The sequence below is a fragment of the Amblyomma maculatum genome, chromosome 10, assembly GCF_055883805.1.
Source record: "Amblyomma maculatum isolate TAMU_Amacu chromosome 10, ASM5588380v1, whole genome shotgun sequence".
Taxonomy (NCBI): Eukaryota; Metazoa; Arthropoda; class Arachnida; order Ixodida; family Ixodidae; genus Amblyomma; species Amblyomma maculatum.
Genome location: NC_139353.1, coordinates 31,394,736 through 31,413,908, shown reverse-complemented (window position 1 = coordinate 31,413,908; position 19,173 = coordinate 31,394,736). Strand labels below are relative to the sequence as shown.

Below are 19,173 nucleotides of genomic sequence, written 5' to 3'. Positions count from 1 at the left end.
TGGTGGGTTCAAGCCCAAGGCCTTCATAAACGACATTATCAATGTGCTTTTCTCTTGAGTGCACATAGACACTGTCGTGAATGAGCAGCTTAATTAACAATTCTCTCAATTAATCATTCTTCAGAACAACCCACACACCACAAGGAAAAACGAAACAAATAATGCATGAGAATGGCATGGAGATACAACAAAGATCGCGCAGCTAGGCAAATCCTTGACAGCTACACTGTGGACAACTTCACTTTGCATTTTTAATATCCTTGCTAACATTCAAACGCGAACGAGATAAAATTTGCTTCGAAATATGAAGAGTTCGAATTAAGCGGAGCTATTTTATAGTACTTGACGCTGGTGCGACTAAAACACCAGTTCGAAGAGTCTTGGTGTTCAAACTTGGCAAGTTGTGATTCACAAATTTGCACTGCAATTAACAATTTCACCACCCTGTGAGCGGCGCACCAGCCGGAGTTAGTATTTAGTTAGCACCATACAGCGTGGCAACGACATCAACCCCCCCCCCCCCCCCCCCCCCCAAAAAAAAAGAAAAAAAAAAAAAAAAACTGACGGAGGCGGGGATGGCGGGCGACATCTCGGGAACGTACGGGAACGACGACACGGGCGCCACCTGCGATCGATGAGAATGGCTAGGCACGGCGCATAGTGGCCGCGGCCTCCCATTGATGGCGCCACCATCGCGGCTGCGTCGAGCTGAATGTTTGGAGCTACTTTCCTTGGCATATACGCCTTTTTTTTCCTCTCGGCGTAACGCAGACACCTTACACTTTATTCAAGACTTCGCAATCTGGCTTTCTCTGCGTCGCAGCCAGGTAGTTTGCGTGCCTTTATTATTATCTAGAAGCTAAGATCCTAGTCCAGCGTAAAGTCGACGTTCCGACAAGCCGCGAGCGATGGAACAGCGGAAACAGAAAGCATATACCCCAGGTCTTGAACCACGCTGTTCCGAGACGTAAACTGGCGGACCGTGTGTAAAGCCACACAGTGCCACGCGGCATAAGCTAAAGTGAACACTGTCATTTATGCATCTAGCTCTAACAACTAAGGTCTGAAAAAAAAAAAAAGAGTTGGGTAAAAAAGATTCAGAAAGGACATCGATCGTCTAACACGTTCCCCCACATGCCCAACAGGTCCTCGATATCCGCGGCCAACGGTACCGCTAAAGATCGGTCAAATTCATCTGCATAGTTCTGTCTCTGACATGACCGTGCATTCGATTCTCTGAACCGACCAAGCCGCGACGACGTGAATCAATGTAAGCAGCGCGAACATTCACTGGGCCAGAGCGAAACGCAAGCGAGCGCTAAATGGATACCAAGGCCACTATGACAAGTCACGGATCGAACCGTTTAATTCCGAGTCCTCCTTTGGAAAGCGCTGTTAAATATGAGTCCTAGCTGATATCGCGCAGTACGCTGCGTTTCAACCCAGATCCCTGATATCCGAGACCTTGATAGCAGTGCGTGCGTGCGTGCGCGTATTCGCGTAATTGCCCGCGTAGGTTAACGCAGCAAGGTCAGCGTGCATTACGAAAGGCGCCAGCGTTAATAGAGAGATTTAGCACACCGTGATCCGCCACCGCGCGTTTCACTGCGCATGCCCAGATCACTTTGATGCCGATAGATGGCGCTACATACTTGGCGTCGGCACATTGACCTGCCGCATCGGAACCAATCAACTTGTGAATCAAGCGGTAGAGGGTCACGGTGGTGGATCGCGGATCACGGTATGCTAAATCTCTCCAATCACACCGCCGTTATCCACTGTGTGGTCAACTGACTGACAGGTAGATCGACTCATCGTTGGCTCATCATTTGAGAAAAATTTCTCTCGTACACCTAACGTTCCTTTGCAATAAATGTAGAATTCGCCTTAGGGGAACCCCTAAACGCAGCTTAAGTATGTGGGCTAGAAGTGCCAGTTCGAATAAGCCGAAAGTTCGAATTAACGGGGTAGCGCGAAGAGTCTTCGAAATTCGGCGAAACGCGTAATGCGTGTGGGGGCGGGTGCCCCGCCCATCGTTCACCCCCTTCGCAAAGGCTAGCTTTATTTTGAAGGCTCTCACCGCATCGCTCCCGGAGGAAGGAAAATTTAAAAAATAATAACAACAACACTGGAAGCTCCCACGAACGCATAGCCTTGAAAGTTTTATATCGGCATGCAGTAGGTCCAAACAAATATGCGTCGGCGCAACGATCCCAACAACAGTGAAAGCCAAACGTCAGAGGGGCGGCATATGCCCCAAAACTAAGCCGCCCTATGCGTGCACCATCGAGGAGGCACCAGCACGTATTACAAAAAAGAAAAACGCAAAAAAAAAAAAGGCTACTCCGCGGAAGGCATTCAATCGAATGTCCCTGGCCGTTCGTATCGTTCTATCGATATGCGTTCCGGTTCACACGATCACCCCCCGAGCCATCTATTACGGTAGCGTGAGCTGTGAGAAAGGTTCCGCACGTCATGCTTCACGGTTGGAAAACGATGCCGAAAGGTGGCGTGTTTCTCTTCGCCATAACGTTGGAACATGTCATGTTGCAACAACGACTTCACCGCAAACATGGACGTTGCCAGAGGCAGACTTTAGCAGTGGTGGAGAGCGGTGCTCCTTGACCGGACGGTGCGCGTGGCTGGCCGCGCATGCGTGCGTTATATCTCACTGAAAGTAAAGTGCTCTGAGTGTTGCAGCAGCTGGAAACAAAATTATATGCTTCCTTATATTATATTATATTATATTATATATATATATATATATATATATATATATATATATATATATATATATATATATATGAACACAACTTTCCCTTACGGAGCTTTTGTCCTCTTCCACGCTTCCCGTCTGATAGTGCGCAATTGCGCAAAGGTGACTTATATACGGCCACGCACAACGCACGAAACTTTGGACGGGCATCGTTTTCAGAGCGCTCCCGAAATGGACGAACAACGGCACAATGTCGGACTATGGACACAGCTCGACACTTGAATATATTTGCGTAATTCGCAAGGAATTTCGTAAGTGTAACGATCTCCCCCACCACTAACCCAAGTCTGCAGGAATTGACACAATTCTTCCGTGACAGAAAGTAGTCCGCTATTAAGGCTTTTCTAGTTACCTAAATTACCTATTAAAGGAAGCAATAATTTCGACGAATTTGGGTAGCAGTAGTAGTATGTGGTTACTTCTATTATTATATATTCAAAAGAAAAAGGTGGTAAAATCAAATTTCGAAGGTTGGGCCCGCTTTCCGAGCGTTCCGAGTCTCCGTCATTTTCAGGAGTATCGTTTTCACCCTCGTTTGATTGGTGGAAAGGTCGGAGCCGGTAGCGGTGGCAACCGAACTGGAATCCGGTTCCGGTGCTTCCACCAATAAGATGACTCGAGGTGAGCGCGAAAATGACACCTCTGAAAACGACGCAAACTGATTTCCGTTACAGTTCAGCGGAGTACTATACATATAGTGTACTACACAGTACTCTAGTACGCTATAGTTATCAACTGCTGTTTATTTTCTTTAAGTTGCATCCTGCCATAGTAACTATATATTTAACATTTTGTTGCTAACGTTACAGTGAGCGCGGGGGGGGGGGGGGGGGGGGGGCGCCGGCTTGCATAACTATTTCCTACCCGTAACGCTGATGCCTCATGCGCGTGGGGGCGCGGCTATGTGAATGGACGAAGTGCGAGCTACGTGACGTGACGGTTGTTCTGCCAGAAACCGTGGGAGAGCAAACAGCAGCGACTGACTTCAGCGCCGCCGCACGTAGGGGGTGAGCGCACGGTGCGACCACGTAGGTGCGTACTACGTATACGCTCGCTCACTCAACGCGCGGCCACGCTCGGTCGCTGGCACAGGAAAAAAAAGAAAAAAGAACGAACCGAAGAGCAAAGAACAAAAAGAGGAAGCGAGGAGCACAACGGACCGCCTGTACCGCCACCGTGCACATTCTTTTGTTGCTCGGGCGATTTCCTTCTTCACCTCGTTATACTTTGAACCGTATCGCGCGCGCACGCTCACTCGCACACACACACGCATACGTAAGCTCTTTTCACCCCTGCGTTCCATTCTTCCTTCAACTCTTCTCACCTCTGTTTCACCTCTTTACGCTCTCTTTATTTTCCTTGCACAGCCTGGCGCAGACTCGCCGAAAAGGGAGGCGGCGCAGCGGGGAAAGAGAAGAGGGCGAGACGTTGTTGTTCCATATTTCTGTCAAACCGCCGCCGGCTCGTCTAGCTAGGGAACGACGAAAGCGCACGCGCGACAAGGCGAGTTGGAGGTAGCAAGAAAAAGAGAGAGATACAATTAAAGCCGCTAAAGAGAAACAAGCAACACACAAAGAACGGGACAGGAAAGGCCGCTTACTCTCTCAGCTAGTTCCACGCTGGCTCACTCACTCGCTACGCCCTCGCGTTTTCCGCTGGCTGGCTTCATTCACGAGTAGGTTCGCGGCAGCGACGGCGGTCTTATTTTTACCCCCAGCGCCCGTCGCCGGCTCCCGCGCCCACCAGTCCCAACGCCGCACCGGCGCGCAAACGCAGGCAGGCAGGAAGCTGGCGTGCTCGGCGAAACCGGGCAGCTTTTTAGAGGAACGCCGTAGCGCGCAGCAGGGGGAAAAAAAAAAAAAAAAAAAAAAAAAAAAAAAAAAAAAAAAAAAAAAAAAAATGACGGTAATTGACGGAGCCGGCACTACGAAAACCGAAGAGTGGGGAAAAGCGAAACAAGGGGCAGATGGGGTGAGGCCGCAGCGTGACGAAATTATATAAACAAAGGAAGGAAGGGAAGATAAAAAAAAAAAAAAGGAGGGGGGGGGGCAACCGGTTCTTTCATTGTTTACTTTCTCCCATTTCTCCGAGGTGAGGTTCAGCGAGACGCACCGGCCAAGCCAGGGTCGCTTCAATGAGTGCAATGGAAGCTTTCGGGGCTGGTGGCGTGCGCCAGCGTCTGAACCGCGAGAGGAGACACGCCCATGCACTGTAGACAGAAGGAAGTACAGTTCGGACGTGACGCTATCAAGGCGTTTCGCTAGTTGACCGCTATGAGATAACGAGCGCATGCGTACCGGGGTATAATTGGTGATGGTAAAAGTGGAGCTGCACAAGTTTCATTAATATTACTAAGCTAAGTGGAACACCAGGAGATACTGAAACTTGCGATTCTTAGTGGCGGACATGTTGCACGACCAGAGACCCAGCGAGCGTCTGTTGGTTCACTGGTGTGACACTAATACGTTTCGCGTGCGGCTAAGTGCTTTCAAGGTGTCACCCTAGTTACCATGCCCTAGTTTAACGCTAACAAAGAGCAATCAGCAACCAATCTACAAACAGCAGGCAATATTTCTTTGCAATGGGCGCACGTTTTTGAGTGGCGAACCATCTTTTATGCTGTCAAAGAAGCTGCTCTTGTTTACTGTAGCAAAGGAAAACTGTCACAGAAGCACTGGAAAATATCAGCTCTGTCATAGCACTAAGAATTCAGGTAATTCGCATCAGATTGAATAAGCTGTAGGCGCTGTTATGGTGCAATACAGCAATAAGCTATTTCAAAATACCAAACTCTTTGAATGAAAATAAAATTATATGATGTTTGAGGTTAGACTAAAGCCCTCGCCAGTGATTTCAAGTGAGCTTCGTCTTCATTTACTCAAATTTTTGGTACGGATAAGCACGAGCTGGATTATTTACTGTGACCTTGAATGTCTCTGGATGCCTTCTCATTTGAAAACATCAACCTGCCCTTACGTTACAAATAAAAGTGGGTTCTTCGAGGATTCCTTCTCATGTATCAATGACGCAAAGTGGATAAACTGCACCACTTATATAACATCTATGGCATAAATCACTAAATATATACAGTGCAGTGTGCAAACAGTATTCACAACAGTGAATCCATCCGGTGGGTTGCCTAACAAGACAGAGCATGTGTCTGTGTTTTAACCAGCACAACTATCACCTCGGGAAGGTCACATGCATTCACATCATCGAAGAATTCCGCATGGGCACAAAAAAACAACAACAGCATATCGCTGCCGCCTGTTCCTTTGGGTCCTCGCTTCTTCCTTCTTTTTTTCTTTTAGGTTTTATTTGCACTATGTTCTGCGACAAGTGTTCTTGTCAACAAGAAGCCATGAATACTCACCACGTGTCAAAGTGGTGGCCACACAATGCAGTCCACAGTGCAGCATGAGAAAAGTGAGAGAGGGAAAACAAGGAGGAAGGGAGGGAACAGAATGAAACAAGCTGTCTGCATGACAATGGGCTGTTTTCGAATGCGGGCCACATCTGCATGGCAGCAACTGTGCTCCCACACAGTTTCAAGGAACACAGCTCATTTTTTAGCAGTAGGAAAAGCCCGGCCTTCATTTGGAGTTTACCATTCAATTGAAGGTATGAGAAGAGACCATATATCCCTACTTAGAAGAAAGAGGAAAAGCCAACATCCCGCTGAAAAGTGAGATAAAGCAGTGGAATTGTTTATTAACCTAAGAATCATGCATGGCAACATGTAAGCAGGAATTTAGTTTTATTATTAGGCTATTTTGTGAAGAATGGCAACATACTAGTTTTCCCACTCTGCTAAGCAAAAGCTGTCAACTGCACCCTCATCAATAACAGGAAATAACTCAACCACAGGCAGCCTGCTGGCAGCAAGCGGGATCTGACCACTCACCCAACAAGCTCTCTGTGGTGACAAATACAGCACGGTAATGAATTTTCCCACCTGTTGATTAGGTACAGCAACCAGAAACGGCACCTGGCAGTTACATACTTACTGGAAACTGAGTAACTGTATTTAGTACAACTATACCAAACAATACCTATGGTTTTCAGTGTACTGAGATGCTGACTCACACTCATACCTAATAAAATGCCACCTGGCCTCCAATAAACCCATGACAAATCGCTTTGTGGTCTGTGCTGTAAATGGAATGAGAAGGTTTCCCTTCTTAAAGCCTTTTTCAAGCTTGGAAGTAAAGATGAGACTCAAGCACATTCAAACTGTGCCAGTGATGCCATAGAAAATGATTGAGCATATCCTCCATTATGTGATGACTGGACCTTTTCATTTTAAAAGCATCATGCAGGACATTAACGAAAAATCAGAATGTGGCAACAAGAATGGGGTAGGTGTCTGCCCTAACAAGAATCCTGCCCTGTCATTACCCTAGCTTCCGCCAGGCATATCGAATCTCCTTAAGACGTCTAAAACTTATTGAAGTCGTGCCCATCTCTGACCTCACCAGATAAGCAACCCCCATCCTGCATACAGCTTGCAATAAAACTTTGCTATAGTTGTAAATTGTCTTGTTTCAATCTAGTTCATGTGCAGTGCAACAGGTAAGCCCAGTACTGGAAATTGTTATCTAAGTTGGCTGAATGTTGCTTAATGTTCTGTCACGTAAAAATAAGATAGAAGAATGTTCAAAAGAAACATTACACTAACGTTGATTATTTGATGTCATAATGTTATGTAATATTTTATTTTGTATTATAAACTGCACTTTAACAATACAATGAACCGTTTCAATATTTTCTTCTCAATGCTACAGTAATATTCGAATCATACCTATAAAGCAACATAGTATATATATATTTCAAACACCAAGTCCCAGCACTTTTGCCCTTTTTATTACAGTAACCATATTTTTTCAATAATACTTCTTTGCAACTAAAGCTTTGAGATGATGCCCGCCGTAGAATGCAAGCAGAGCCCTAATATTTTGTTCGAAAGTGTAGCTTATTATCCATTCGCCACTATCACTCATGGAACACCCGTCGGCGATGGATATAAAAGCTTGACTGTATGATATTCGTTCAGAGGTGAGTTAGGAGTTGTGCTGTATTATGAAGTTGTGGTACTGTATTGTGGTCTTTGCAAAGCAAGCATGCTGTGTACCATCACAAGCGGTGGACCTATGATGCTCATGCAAAGCTGCTCTACATTTTCATGAACGTTACATTTATATATCATACATGTTAGGTTTATATTGTTTAAATGTTTACCGAGACATAATTCTGGCACTTATATGTAACACTACTAAAACATTGAAAAAAAAAGAAAGGACATTAACAACATCAAAATAATGTTCGACTGAAACAAAAATGTAACATTGCTCTAATATTTTGGTGCGACCTGGGATGTGACCAAAAGATTCTGTAACACGTTGGCGCTCGCCCTCACATTAAGCCCTTTGAAGAATAAGGCATGCATGCATCATACGTCCAGCAACACCTCCCTGGCGATGAGCACGGCCTTGTCGAAGGTCGTGCACTATCTCTCACTATTCCAGAATATCGAGGAATAAAGCGTGAATGGGGGTGGGCGGGTGTATCGTACCGTCCAGCAAGTCCTCCATGGCGATGCGCACGGCCTTGTCGAAGGCCCTGGCGTCGGCCGACGTCTGGAAGGTGAGGCCGAACTTGTGCTCGCCCGCTCGCCAGTGGTGGAAGGTGGGCATCACTTTGTTGTACGTGAAGTCCCGCCCGATGGCGCACGACAGCAGCACGCGGGCCTCGCGCTCGCCGGTGATCTGGTAGAAGCAGCCGCCGCCGCCGCCAGCGGGCGTGGCGGTGGGCGGCTGCTGTAGGTCGCAGCGCTTGCGCACCGAGACGCTGCTCAGGCCGCCGCCACCCAGCGGCACCCAGCCGCCCGTCGAGTCGTCCCGCGTCATCACCTGGGCCCGCACACGAACCAGGCAGCCGCCACTGCACAAGAGGAAGAAGGGGACACGTCACCACAGAGAACAGGCAAAGGAACAGGACACCGAGCCGTCGGGCGAGGAGGTTGTTGAAACGCCTCCTCTCTGGACTGTTGCAAACCGGTTATGCTGCCGCCTCCACTGTGATGACGTCAGGCGCACACAACAGCCCAGCGAGCAATATGGCGACGCCTAGGAGGCCTTCGTTGCAAAGGTCTATACACACACAGCAATCAACGCCGAGCACGAGACACATCGTTGTGTTCACGGTGTAGGTGAGAAGGTTAGAGAAGAGGACCAGCACACTGCACCATAGGGCGGGTTTTAAGAAAAGGGAGAGGGGGGCGGGAAATCTTACATAATCGGACCGCCCCTCTACCTCCAACGGCCCTCGCCAACAGCGACTCATAAATCTGGAGTAATATTTGCTAGCGCTTCTTTAACACACAAGGGGCATAAGAAAGAAGAACACATATGAACAGGACTGACGCTAGGATGAACAGGACATAGCGTCAGTCCTGTTCATATGTATTCGTTCTCCTTTCTTATGTCCCTTGTGTGTTAAAGAAGCGCTAGCAAATGTGACTTCAAATGCTTTCCAGCTCGCCCAAGTTTCCGCCATATTAAGTACCGTAAATCTGGCGCTGACTGCAGCACATAACCTACTATGGGTAGACCCTTGCAGTCAGCAGCTGATGAAGCAACGGCTGCTCGTTGAGAGAGATAATGCGGACTAACCTTTCCCGCTTAACAGTGTGGGCGGGGACCAAATGCAAAGCCGCTCGTCTTCCAGTATTTCACGATGGCAATTATGGCAGGGTTGACACATAGCTGTATTGGAGCTGAATGCCGGTGCACTGTAGCATACTGGTCAGGAGGCTGGATAAAGACACCATATGGATTACTATTGCGTTGCAATAAACGAAAGTGAAATCGCTAGAGCGGCGGTAGATATTTCGCGCGAGTAGCAGACGTGCATAAAACACTCGGTCACCGAAACTCAGCGGGGAACTGCTACTTCCATTTTCCTTACGGGCTCCATTTCGCTGCGGCGCACAACGTGCGCAGTCACGTGCCCCTGCCTAGCGAACAAAGGAGCTTCTCGGAAGGCAGCGAACAGCTACGGCCTCCTAGCAGTACACCAACATACCGTCGCTGTGAAAGTGCCACTGTTCGATTCAGCTACAGTCGGCGCTAGACGTTACGGAGGGACGCATTTTTCACCTGTCGAGGTTTCGAAGGAACAAATGGATTCCCGACGAAACTCAGGCACCGACGACTCGCGGGCGAAAGACAATAAAACGCCTTTGACGATGAAACGAGCGGGAAGAATAATTCCTCTCGTGCAGCCATTGTTTCGCCACGGTCGGAGGCGCGTTCACCGCTACGAAGTTTTCGTGAGAGGACAACCGCACGCTGAGAAAAGGACCCCCCCCCCCCCCCCTCCCATATCGTTTCTCGGCAGTAACTATTAAAAAAGAAAAAAAAAAACAGCGACCACCAAGTATACAGTGAACGCTCTTTGTAACCAAACTGAAAGGAGGACAGCGATAGTTCGGTCACGATCCCCGCCGTTCTGTTGTCCTATCGTAACATTGCATTGTCAGCGCGCCACTGGAGCCGCCAATGAAAGCGCAACTTTGTCGCATGGCTGCTGCGGGATCGCCGACGCGGTGGTGGTGGTGGTGCCACCGCGACGTGCGCGCTCAGTACGACGAAGGCAAAAACGAAACTATGCACGTGTGCTCCGAAACTAGTCTGAACCCCTCTTTTTTTATGCCGCCTCTTCCCCTTTCCCATATTCTTAGTGCCTCCGCCATAAATTCCCCACGGAGAGGTAGATGTGTCTACCGAGAAATGAGACACTCGAAAGAATTAGCACTGCCCAAAGTTGTGCGGCAAATACGATAACGCGCTGCTACTGCTAAAGTTGCCAGCCTGTCCTAGCCACTACCGGCGTACGGTCGCAGTCATCATACTTACGGTGCATAATGTACCTCGTTGCCAAAACTCTCTAGTTAGGGAGCTCCTTTCCTTTCAATTCATTATTTTGTTTTATAACTAATTTACAACGCTGGTTCGAGATTTTGCAGCACTTTCTATCCAAGGCAGGTTCACGGTCAGAAATCGTCGATATGAAAACTAGAAGGGTTCAACGCTACTGAACCGAATATTGAGCGAAAGCATTAGCTGCGGGTGACCGAGCGTTATCCTCCTCCTCCTCCTCCTTCTTCTTCTTCTTCCCCAGCCCACATATAAAGCCCCGCTTAAACCAAACCGTATGAACGTGCCTTAGTGGCCTATAGGGGTAACATGAATGCCAGGGTCCTCGCAGGCTGATTCTGACGTAACCGTGCCATGTGAAACGACAGACCCAAGTTGGCAGCTCCTGCCAGGGAACCACGGACACGGCATACAGCGACGAGCGGTTCGACCTGGTGTAGTATTGCTTCCGCAATAAAATATACTCGCTGCTTTCGAACATTTGGACTGAAGCTTGAGGTGCGATTCATCACCTCATTCTATCAACACGAAGCTGGACACTGGAAGGAAATGGAAAGCCGGATATCCGATCCGTGCACGGCATCACGTTAGGTCAGAGCGCATCCGCACGAATCAGCTACCTCGGTGACCTCGGGCACGCGAGCCAGCCATCACTATTCACCTCTGAAGGTCTCCTCCTGAAAGATGATGACGCGGTGGAGTAGCCGTTATCAGAGTGATAATTTTAAATGGGCGCAACTAGCGGTGGCTACGAATATTGCAGAAAAAAAAAAAAAAAAGCTGACCAGCGCAACCAGATTGAAGTTAAGATGCGAAGCAAGTTCGCTGCAGCGATCATATCTTTCCTATCTCCTTGGTACGAATAATCAACAACTTGATAAAAGTTTCGCATTGCGCACGCGCGCGTGTGTGTGTGTGCGTGCGTGTGTGCGTGCATGCGCACAAATTAATACGGTATAATGACTAGGGAGGGTGGCATCCTGGGAGTCTGACACCCACAACCTCAACCAGGATGCTCACGAAGCGACGCCAAACATTTTTGAAGTCCTCCGTCCAGCACTCCAAGAATGAACAGGGAAAACACACACACACACACACGCGCACACACACACACGCACACACACACACACACACACACACACACACACACACACACACACACACACACACACACACACACACACACACACACACACACACACACACACACACACACACACACACACACACACACACACACACACACACACACACACACACACACACACACAGAGAGAGAGACAGACAGACAGACAGAAAGAAAATGCGCATGGAGAGATGGGAAGCAAGAGAGAGGGGCACGGTGTAAAGGGGAGAGACGGGGGGTTTACTCGAAGAAAAGAGGGAGGAAGAAAACGTTTCCGGTCCCGCTTCCGGTCGCGAGCAGCAGCGCGCGCCTTCAGCGTCTTCTGTCTGCCTTTTCTCAGCGCGAGAATGGGTGGGGAGGGGGAAGGAGAGTAAGGACGCCGTTTTCACGGACGGCGCGGCATCATCCGCGCGTGCTTCCCTCCCTCTCCCACACTTCTTTACGACGTCAGACACGCCTTTCCTCCTCCTCCCCTTGCCTGCGCGTATTCCGTTCCTTCGCCTCAAGGTTTACTCTTCTGCCGTATTTACTCGATCTTAGTTCACACACTGGGTTTTAAGAGACAGAGTTCTCTCATGTTCAGTTCAGTTCAGTTCAGTTCAGTCGTTCAGTCGCGTCCGACTCTTCGTGACCCTATGGACCAGTTCAGTTCAGTTCAGTCGTTCAGTCGCGTCCGACTCTTCGTGACCCTATGGACCAGTTCAGTTCAGTCGTTCAGTCGCGTCCGACTCTTCGTGACCCTATGGACCATATCACGCCACGCTTTCCGGTCTCACTATCTTCCTAGCATCACATAACTTCATCTGCAGCGAGGATGCCATCTAACCATCGCGTTCGCTGCCTACCCCTTCTCCGGTGACCCTCAATTTTTCCCAACATCAAATCTTTCTCCAGCGACTCCTCTCTTCTCTCAAAACGCATGTTTATTACGTTACAATGGGACACAAAGCGGACACACTAACCTCTAATTCGTCGTCATGGCATTGCACATACACGATGCTGTCCAGAGCCTGCATTCTGGAAGTATGCGCTAAATCTGCGCGTCAAAGTGGGCGTGGGTTACGCTCAACGCTTGCTGTTGGTCGAAAAGGCGGGGAAAAAAAGGTCCCCGTCTCGAACATGACAATTCTGCGCACGACAATCCAATAGATGACGTAAGACGAATAAACTGGTGTGGCTGCCGTCACTTCCGCATCTAGAGGCCCCAAGCAATCAACGCTGACTGCGAACTGAAGACTTGCAGAGTACCGGCAGCGAGAACCGCATCGCTACGAGGACACGAAGGACAACATGCCGCTAACCTAACTTAACCTGCAGAATACAGGGAGTGATGGCGTGCGCGCGCATGTGTTTAATTTGGTTTGTGGGGTTTAACGTCCCAAAGCGATTCAGGTTACGCCGTAGTGCAGGACTCCGGGAATTTCGACCACCTGGGGTTCTTTAACGTGCACTGACATCGCACAGCACACGGGCACTTTGCTTTTCGCCTCCAACGAAAAGCGGCCGCCGAGGCCGGGTTCGATCCCGCGTCCTTGGGAACAGTAGTCGAGCGCCGTAACCACTGCGCCACCCCGGCTGTGTGTGTGTGTGTGTGTGTGTGTGTGTGTGTGTGTGTGTGTGTGTGTGTGTGTGTGTGTGTGTGTGTGTGTGTGTGTGTGTGTGTGTGTGTGTGTGTGTGTGTGTGTGTGTGTGTGTGTGTGTGTGTGTGTGTGTGTGTGTGTGTGTGTGTGTGTGTGTGTGTGTGTTCTCGCGCGCGTGCGTGTAGAGAGGGGGTGGGGGCTTAAGTTCGAGCAATTACAGTACACACTGCCGCCTTTTCCCCGCCGGCCGGGAAGTTCCACACCAGATATCCTCATCGCCGTTTTGAGCAGCTTTCGCCGATTCCGGCTGGGAGACGAGAAAGACGCGCCGGCAGCCTGGCACCCGGATTTCGGTCGCGTCGCGAGTAGCCAGGCCGTGTGGGGGCGCATGAGGAGTAGGAGGAGGAGGAGGAGGAGGAGGCAGAAAGGTTCCGACTCTCGGTATCTCCTCCAGGCGTTGCCAGCCAGCCTTCTCCAAAGAGAGCTTCCTGCCCCGCTGGCTCTCCTCCTGCTACAACTAAAAGCCCTCCACTTCGAACTTCCCCCCAACAGCGGAGCGGATGCGAGCAGCAGAAGTCGGCGCCGGCGTCCCTACTACTGCTACTACCGACAGCTGCGAAAAGGCCAACAAAACCAAAAGAGCAGTCATTCCTCCAGAAATCACGTGCCTGAGCCGAGCGGGGAACAGACAGCAGCAGGAGGGGTGCAGGCACTGCGGCATTCGACTTTACACGGGGGTGGAGCGGCATGCCGAAAAACCGCGATGCCCATGGAAGGGAGGAAACATGGCTACCATCCGCCGAAGCTCGAGGAAATAGATCGCGATGGAGTAGAGAGACAGAGGTCTCGAAGGAGAGGAGAGTAGTCTTTCTGCAAGTTCGAGACAAAACACATGTTCCTCCACCAAATCCGAGCTCCTGATACTCCCAAGCCCCACGGAAACACCACCAACCCCCTATGCTCATCACCGTAGATGGTCAGCCAGTACCACAAGCTCACAAACTTCGAATACTAGGTATGTTCATACAAGACAACGGCCTTAACACGGATACACTCTCCAGACTGACTAACACAACACATCAGATCACCCGCCTAATCAAACGTATAGCCAACAAGCACTGTGGAATGCGCGAGCATGACCTCAGACGCTTAGTACAGGCATTTATTACAAGCCGCATTCTTTACTCGATTCCGTATTTATATCTAACAAAAACAGAGACAGACAAGGTGGTGCTCTCATCAGACACGCTTATAAGGCAGCTCTCGGCTTACCTAAGCGCACCCCAACCTATCGACTCTTAGGCATGGGAGTTCATAACACCCTCAGCGAACTGGTGGAAGCCCACCGCATCGCCCAACTAGGACGGCTCTCCACTACCCCAACTGGTCGCCACATTCTTTCCTTTCTCCAACTTAGACCGTTAGGTGCCCCTCCAGTAGAAACTTATGCAGTTCCAAAGACAGTCCGCGATCACCTCACTGTCCACCCACTTCCGAAAAACATGCATCCCCTTCATAACCAGGCCAGACGGAAAGCGAGAGCACGTGCCCTACACAGAGCACATGCGAACGAACCCGACACGGTCTACGTGGACGCCGCAGAATATCCACAACGCTCAGCTTATGCGATATGCGCGGTATCCAACCGCTTCGAACACATCACATCAGCCTCGATCATTACCCGAACGTCCGTAGAAGCGGAAGAATCCGCTATAGCCATCGCGATAGTCTCTTCCACTGCCACCCTTATCCTCAGCGATTCTAAAACTGCCATACAAAATTTCGCCCGAGGCCAGCTACATGCTGCCTCTCACAAAATCTTAACTACCAACGTTCAAACAACCCCGACCCATAGACCTTGTCTGGGTACCAGCCCATTCGGGCAACCCCGGTAACGAAGCGGCCAATTCTGCTGCTCGAGCATACGTCGACCGAGCAACAGATACCGGGGACCTAGGCAGTGCCAGAGATCGGCTGATCACCTACAACGACATTACACTACACTACCGGTCTGAAAGACTTCACTACCCTCCCCCACACCCCTCCTTAACTAAACCACAACAAATAACATGGAGACACCTTCAAGCCCGTACCTTTCCCTCCCCAGCACTGCTGGCACTCTTCTCCCCCTCTACTCATCAGTCCGAATGTTCCCTCTGCGAGGCCCCGAGAGCTACATTCGAACATATTATGTTCAGATGCCTGGAGTTTCAACCACCGGCCGAATGGCACCTTACGGACAACGAGGCTTGGGAGATCGCGGTATCCGGCTCAGAACCGGCTCCACAAAGGAGACTGGTCGACTGGGCTGAAGCGGTCGCCGTCAGGCACTGCCTGCTGGCCACCACCCGTGATCAGGAGCCGGCCCAGCCCTTGTAACGAGTATTTCGCGGCTCCACTAAATAAAGTTTTTCACCACCACCACCACCCGGAGCAAAAAAGTGACAAGTCCGAAGGAGGGAGGATGGGGGGTGAGAGGGATAGGATGTGCACAAGCAGAGCTGTCGCGAGCGGAACAACGTCAACGAAAAGGGAAGTAATTAATGAAATGGCGCATGAAAAGGAAACGCGAAGAAAAACGAGCGAGTCCTGCTGCTATACACACTGTTTCCAAGAACAAGCACGGAAAGACGAATTCCCTCCTCCCCGGTCTGCGCTCAAGACGAGTTCTGCAGGGTGCGAAGCTTACGGCGTGAACTTCTCGGAACGGAACCTGGGCTTCCCTCCAGTGTTAAGCAGTGCGCACTGTTTTATCAGCTACCGCTCTCGCTGCTCCACCCCTGATCACGTGATTGCAAACGTTGCGGCCGGAGCTTTCGAGCGGTGCCAGTTTTAGTCGACTTTAGTTGTGACGTTCCCTCGCTAATAACGGGGGTTTTAGGAAACATATCCTCAAATTGACGCCCACAAGATATTCTCCGCTTCCTACTAGTGTAAGGTCCCGGATTCGTCATAGCAACTTAGAAGCGGAGAAACGAAACGCCGAGGACAAAGCGCCGGAGAGCTGCGGTTGCAGCGGTGTACAACAGTGGTCGAGCCAAGGACGTCCTATGTACGTCGTGTCCTATGTCGCGCAGTTGCGTACGCTCATTACGCTGCCTAACGCGCCGAGTTGCTTGGCGCTGCACCAACCGCCACCCGCTATAAGCCTTAATAGGCTCACGCCACCCGTTAATGACGGGCTCTCCTGTTCCGTTGGCGACTGAAACTGATAAATCGTGACAAAGGGGCCGCTGTTGCTAGATGAGAAATTAACCTCGCGATGCAATGCCGCGCGTCCAATTACACGTGCGGGCCGGTACGTCAGAAAAAGAAAAAAAAAAGCACTGTGTCTAGTGTGTCCTTAATGGATTGGTTTAGTTCTCTGTTTCAATTCCGTTTCTTCCTTTTTTTATTGTTGTGAATCTTACTCCTCTCTTTCTCTCTCTATCTCTTTTTTTTAGTTTTGACAAAACTGGGGAGCCTTGCCGGTAAAAGCAACTTGTAGAGAATATTTTATATGAAACAGGAAAGTAAAGATATGACGTGACAAAGTGGGAAATGAGAACGCCAGATACCCGTGTTTTCTCCGATTCACCGTGAGGTGTAACAGGCTGAACCCATCAGAAAGCCTTGAAACAATGCTGCGCCGGCAGGGAAGTCGACATTGCTCTGGCAGAAGGAACAAGGGTGAAAGCGGAAGGCGGTTGTATGTATGTGTGGCATAGGGGGAGGGGGAGATGAATCACGGCAACGTAACGGAGCGCCGAAGAGTAAAAGGGTCGTACAACGCCTCCTATTTCAACGTCAGCCGTATCGCTTGCTTCGCAACGAGATCCGTTCGGACGGCTCGGCTCGGTTCGATTTCTGGCTTCACTGTCGCATCATTGAGAGGAGTGGTGGGATTAAAAAACACTGTCAAACGGGTGAGCTAATTTACGGAATCTAACTCTATTTCTGAATGAGCAGTCATTTCTTCGCAGTACTCTCAACTCCCATTCTTTTTTTTTTTTTAGCTGCGACAACCAACCTACGTCGACACCTCGCGCTCGTCGTCCGCTTGTTATGTATGATGCCATCTGCAGCAAGCCCTGACTGCCCGTTGTACGCCAGAGCTCTTTGACAATACCACTTGAGAAACTTCCCGTAGGTGGTGGTGGTGGTGGTGGTAGTGGAAGCACTCAAATATCTTTTAGCCCCACACTTATCTATAACCGTCTTTGAATGGCGCAGTCTTCATGTTAGCTCAAGATCCCCATGGCTGACGCGGGCCTGACAGAACAGCCTTCCACGAGGAGAATGAGGAGTGAGAGATGGGTGTTTGGTTCCCTGGTGCGTTCTGGCACTCCCAGGCTGGTAGTAGTAGTAGTAGCTGTAGTAGTAGTAGTAGTAGTAGTAGTAGTAGTAGTAGTAGTAGTAGTAGTAGTAGTAGTAGTAGTAGTAGTAGCTGTTCTGCTGGTCCTGCTGAGGATTTTGTTTGGTGGTGAAAGTGTTTTTTGTTGAGTATTGTAGTACTCTGTTATGCTCGTGCAAGTGCGTGCTGGAGGAAGAAAAAGAAAAACATATTGAAGCCTGATATGGGAGGAGAAAAAGAAACTTTATCCAATGAAAATTCAGTCAGACAGAGAAAGAAACACTTATTTAAAGCAAACGGTTTTAGACCCTCGGTCGAAATGCGGACGTTCACAGAATGTCGCGCCACCGAGCGGCGTTCAGACGAACTGCTTAACCCTTCTCAATACGCGGACACACAAGACAAATGAGAACTGCAGCGACAACTCGTCTGTTGGTGTCCGATAATAAAGCGGCCTAAAAATTCGTAGCGGGTTCCCGAGTGGAATTTCTTTACCACAACAAATATCTGCGGTCGTGGGACACTAGACCGACTGATCACGTGACAAATGTCACGTGGCGTGATGGCACGCTGAAAGTCACGCACCTCAGCTTCACTTTTTCCTCTTTCTCCTTTCTCTCACTCTAATCGCGTTGCGATTTTCGAAGAGCCGACAGCCTACCCGAATGGCGACGTGCCGACTTCTCTGTCCGCGAGCGCGTCGAGTGTTGGCGGCGCAATCTCCAAGCGAAGGCGGCACTGTTACAAAGTTGCTAGACTGAGCGCAGGCGGAGGCTCGTTAAGCATGCAGAACCCCAAGGAGAGCGTAACGGGGCCTCTTCCAAAGCGCTACCGACGAGACAGCTACGAATTCGGGTTGTTTAAGTGTTCAAGTAAGTTAAGGCTGTTTTAAGTTCACACCGTTCAATGCAGCCATTGTGTCAAAGGATATATAGACATAAAAAGAATGCGTCTGTGGATGTTTGCGTTGCAGTGACACATAATGAGGAACCTTTATTGACAACGCAGCTTTAGCTTACTAAAAGGCTGGAGAAATACTACGCGAATTAAAAAAAAAATAATAGACATCTTCCGCTGTTCCAGCAAGCAGAATGCTGCTAAAGAACAATTCGTACCGGCGACGACGATATCATCTAACAATAAACACGAAGGACTAACTATATCCCGTGGGACCAGTGATACCAATGGTTAAAAATGATGGCCTTGCTACTGGAATACATGAGTTTAGGGTAGAACCGTCGTCTCGCGGCTACCTCCTCCATGAAGATCAGCTCTCCACGCGTTCAGCAGTCAGCACTCGCTAACTGCCGACTGACTGACTACACGAGCAGCTTCGTCGAGAGAGATTAAGAGAGATAGGGAGGGGGGGGGGGGGGGACCGTCCGGGAGGGCCAGACGGCTGCGCCGGCGCCTCAATGAAG

The 19,173-nt window shown here is 49.7% G+C and overlaps 1 protein-coding gene across 1 annotated transcript in view; it reads right to left on the bottom strand.

Moving 5' to 3' along the window:
- Spred (Sprouty-related protein with EVH-1 domain) overlaps positions 1-19,173 on the bottom strand; it is a 60,069-nt gene that overhangs the window by 7,962 nt on the left and 32,934 nt on the right. Inside the window, exon 2 of the mRNA XM_084582386.1 lies at positions 8,349-8,716. Within this exon, the coding sequence (XP_084438512.1) occupies positions 8,349-8,716 (368 nt within the window). The remainder of the gene's footprint in view (positions 1-8,348; positions 8,717-19,173) is intronic.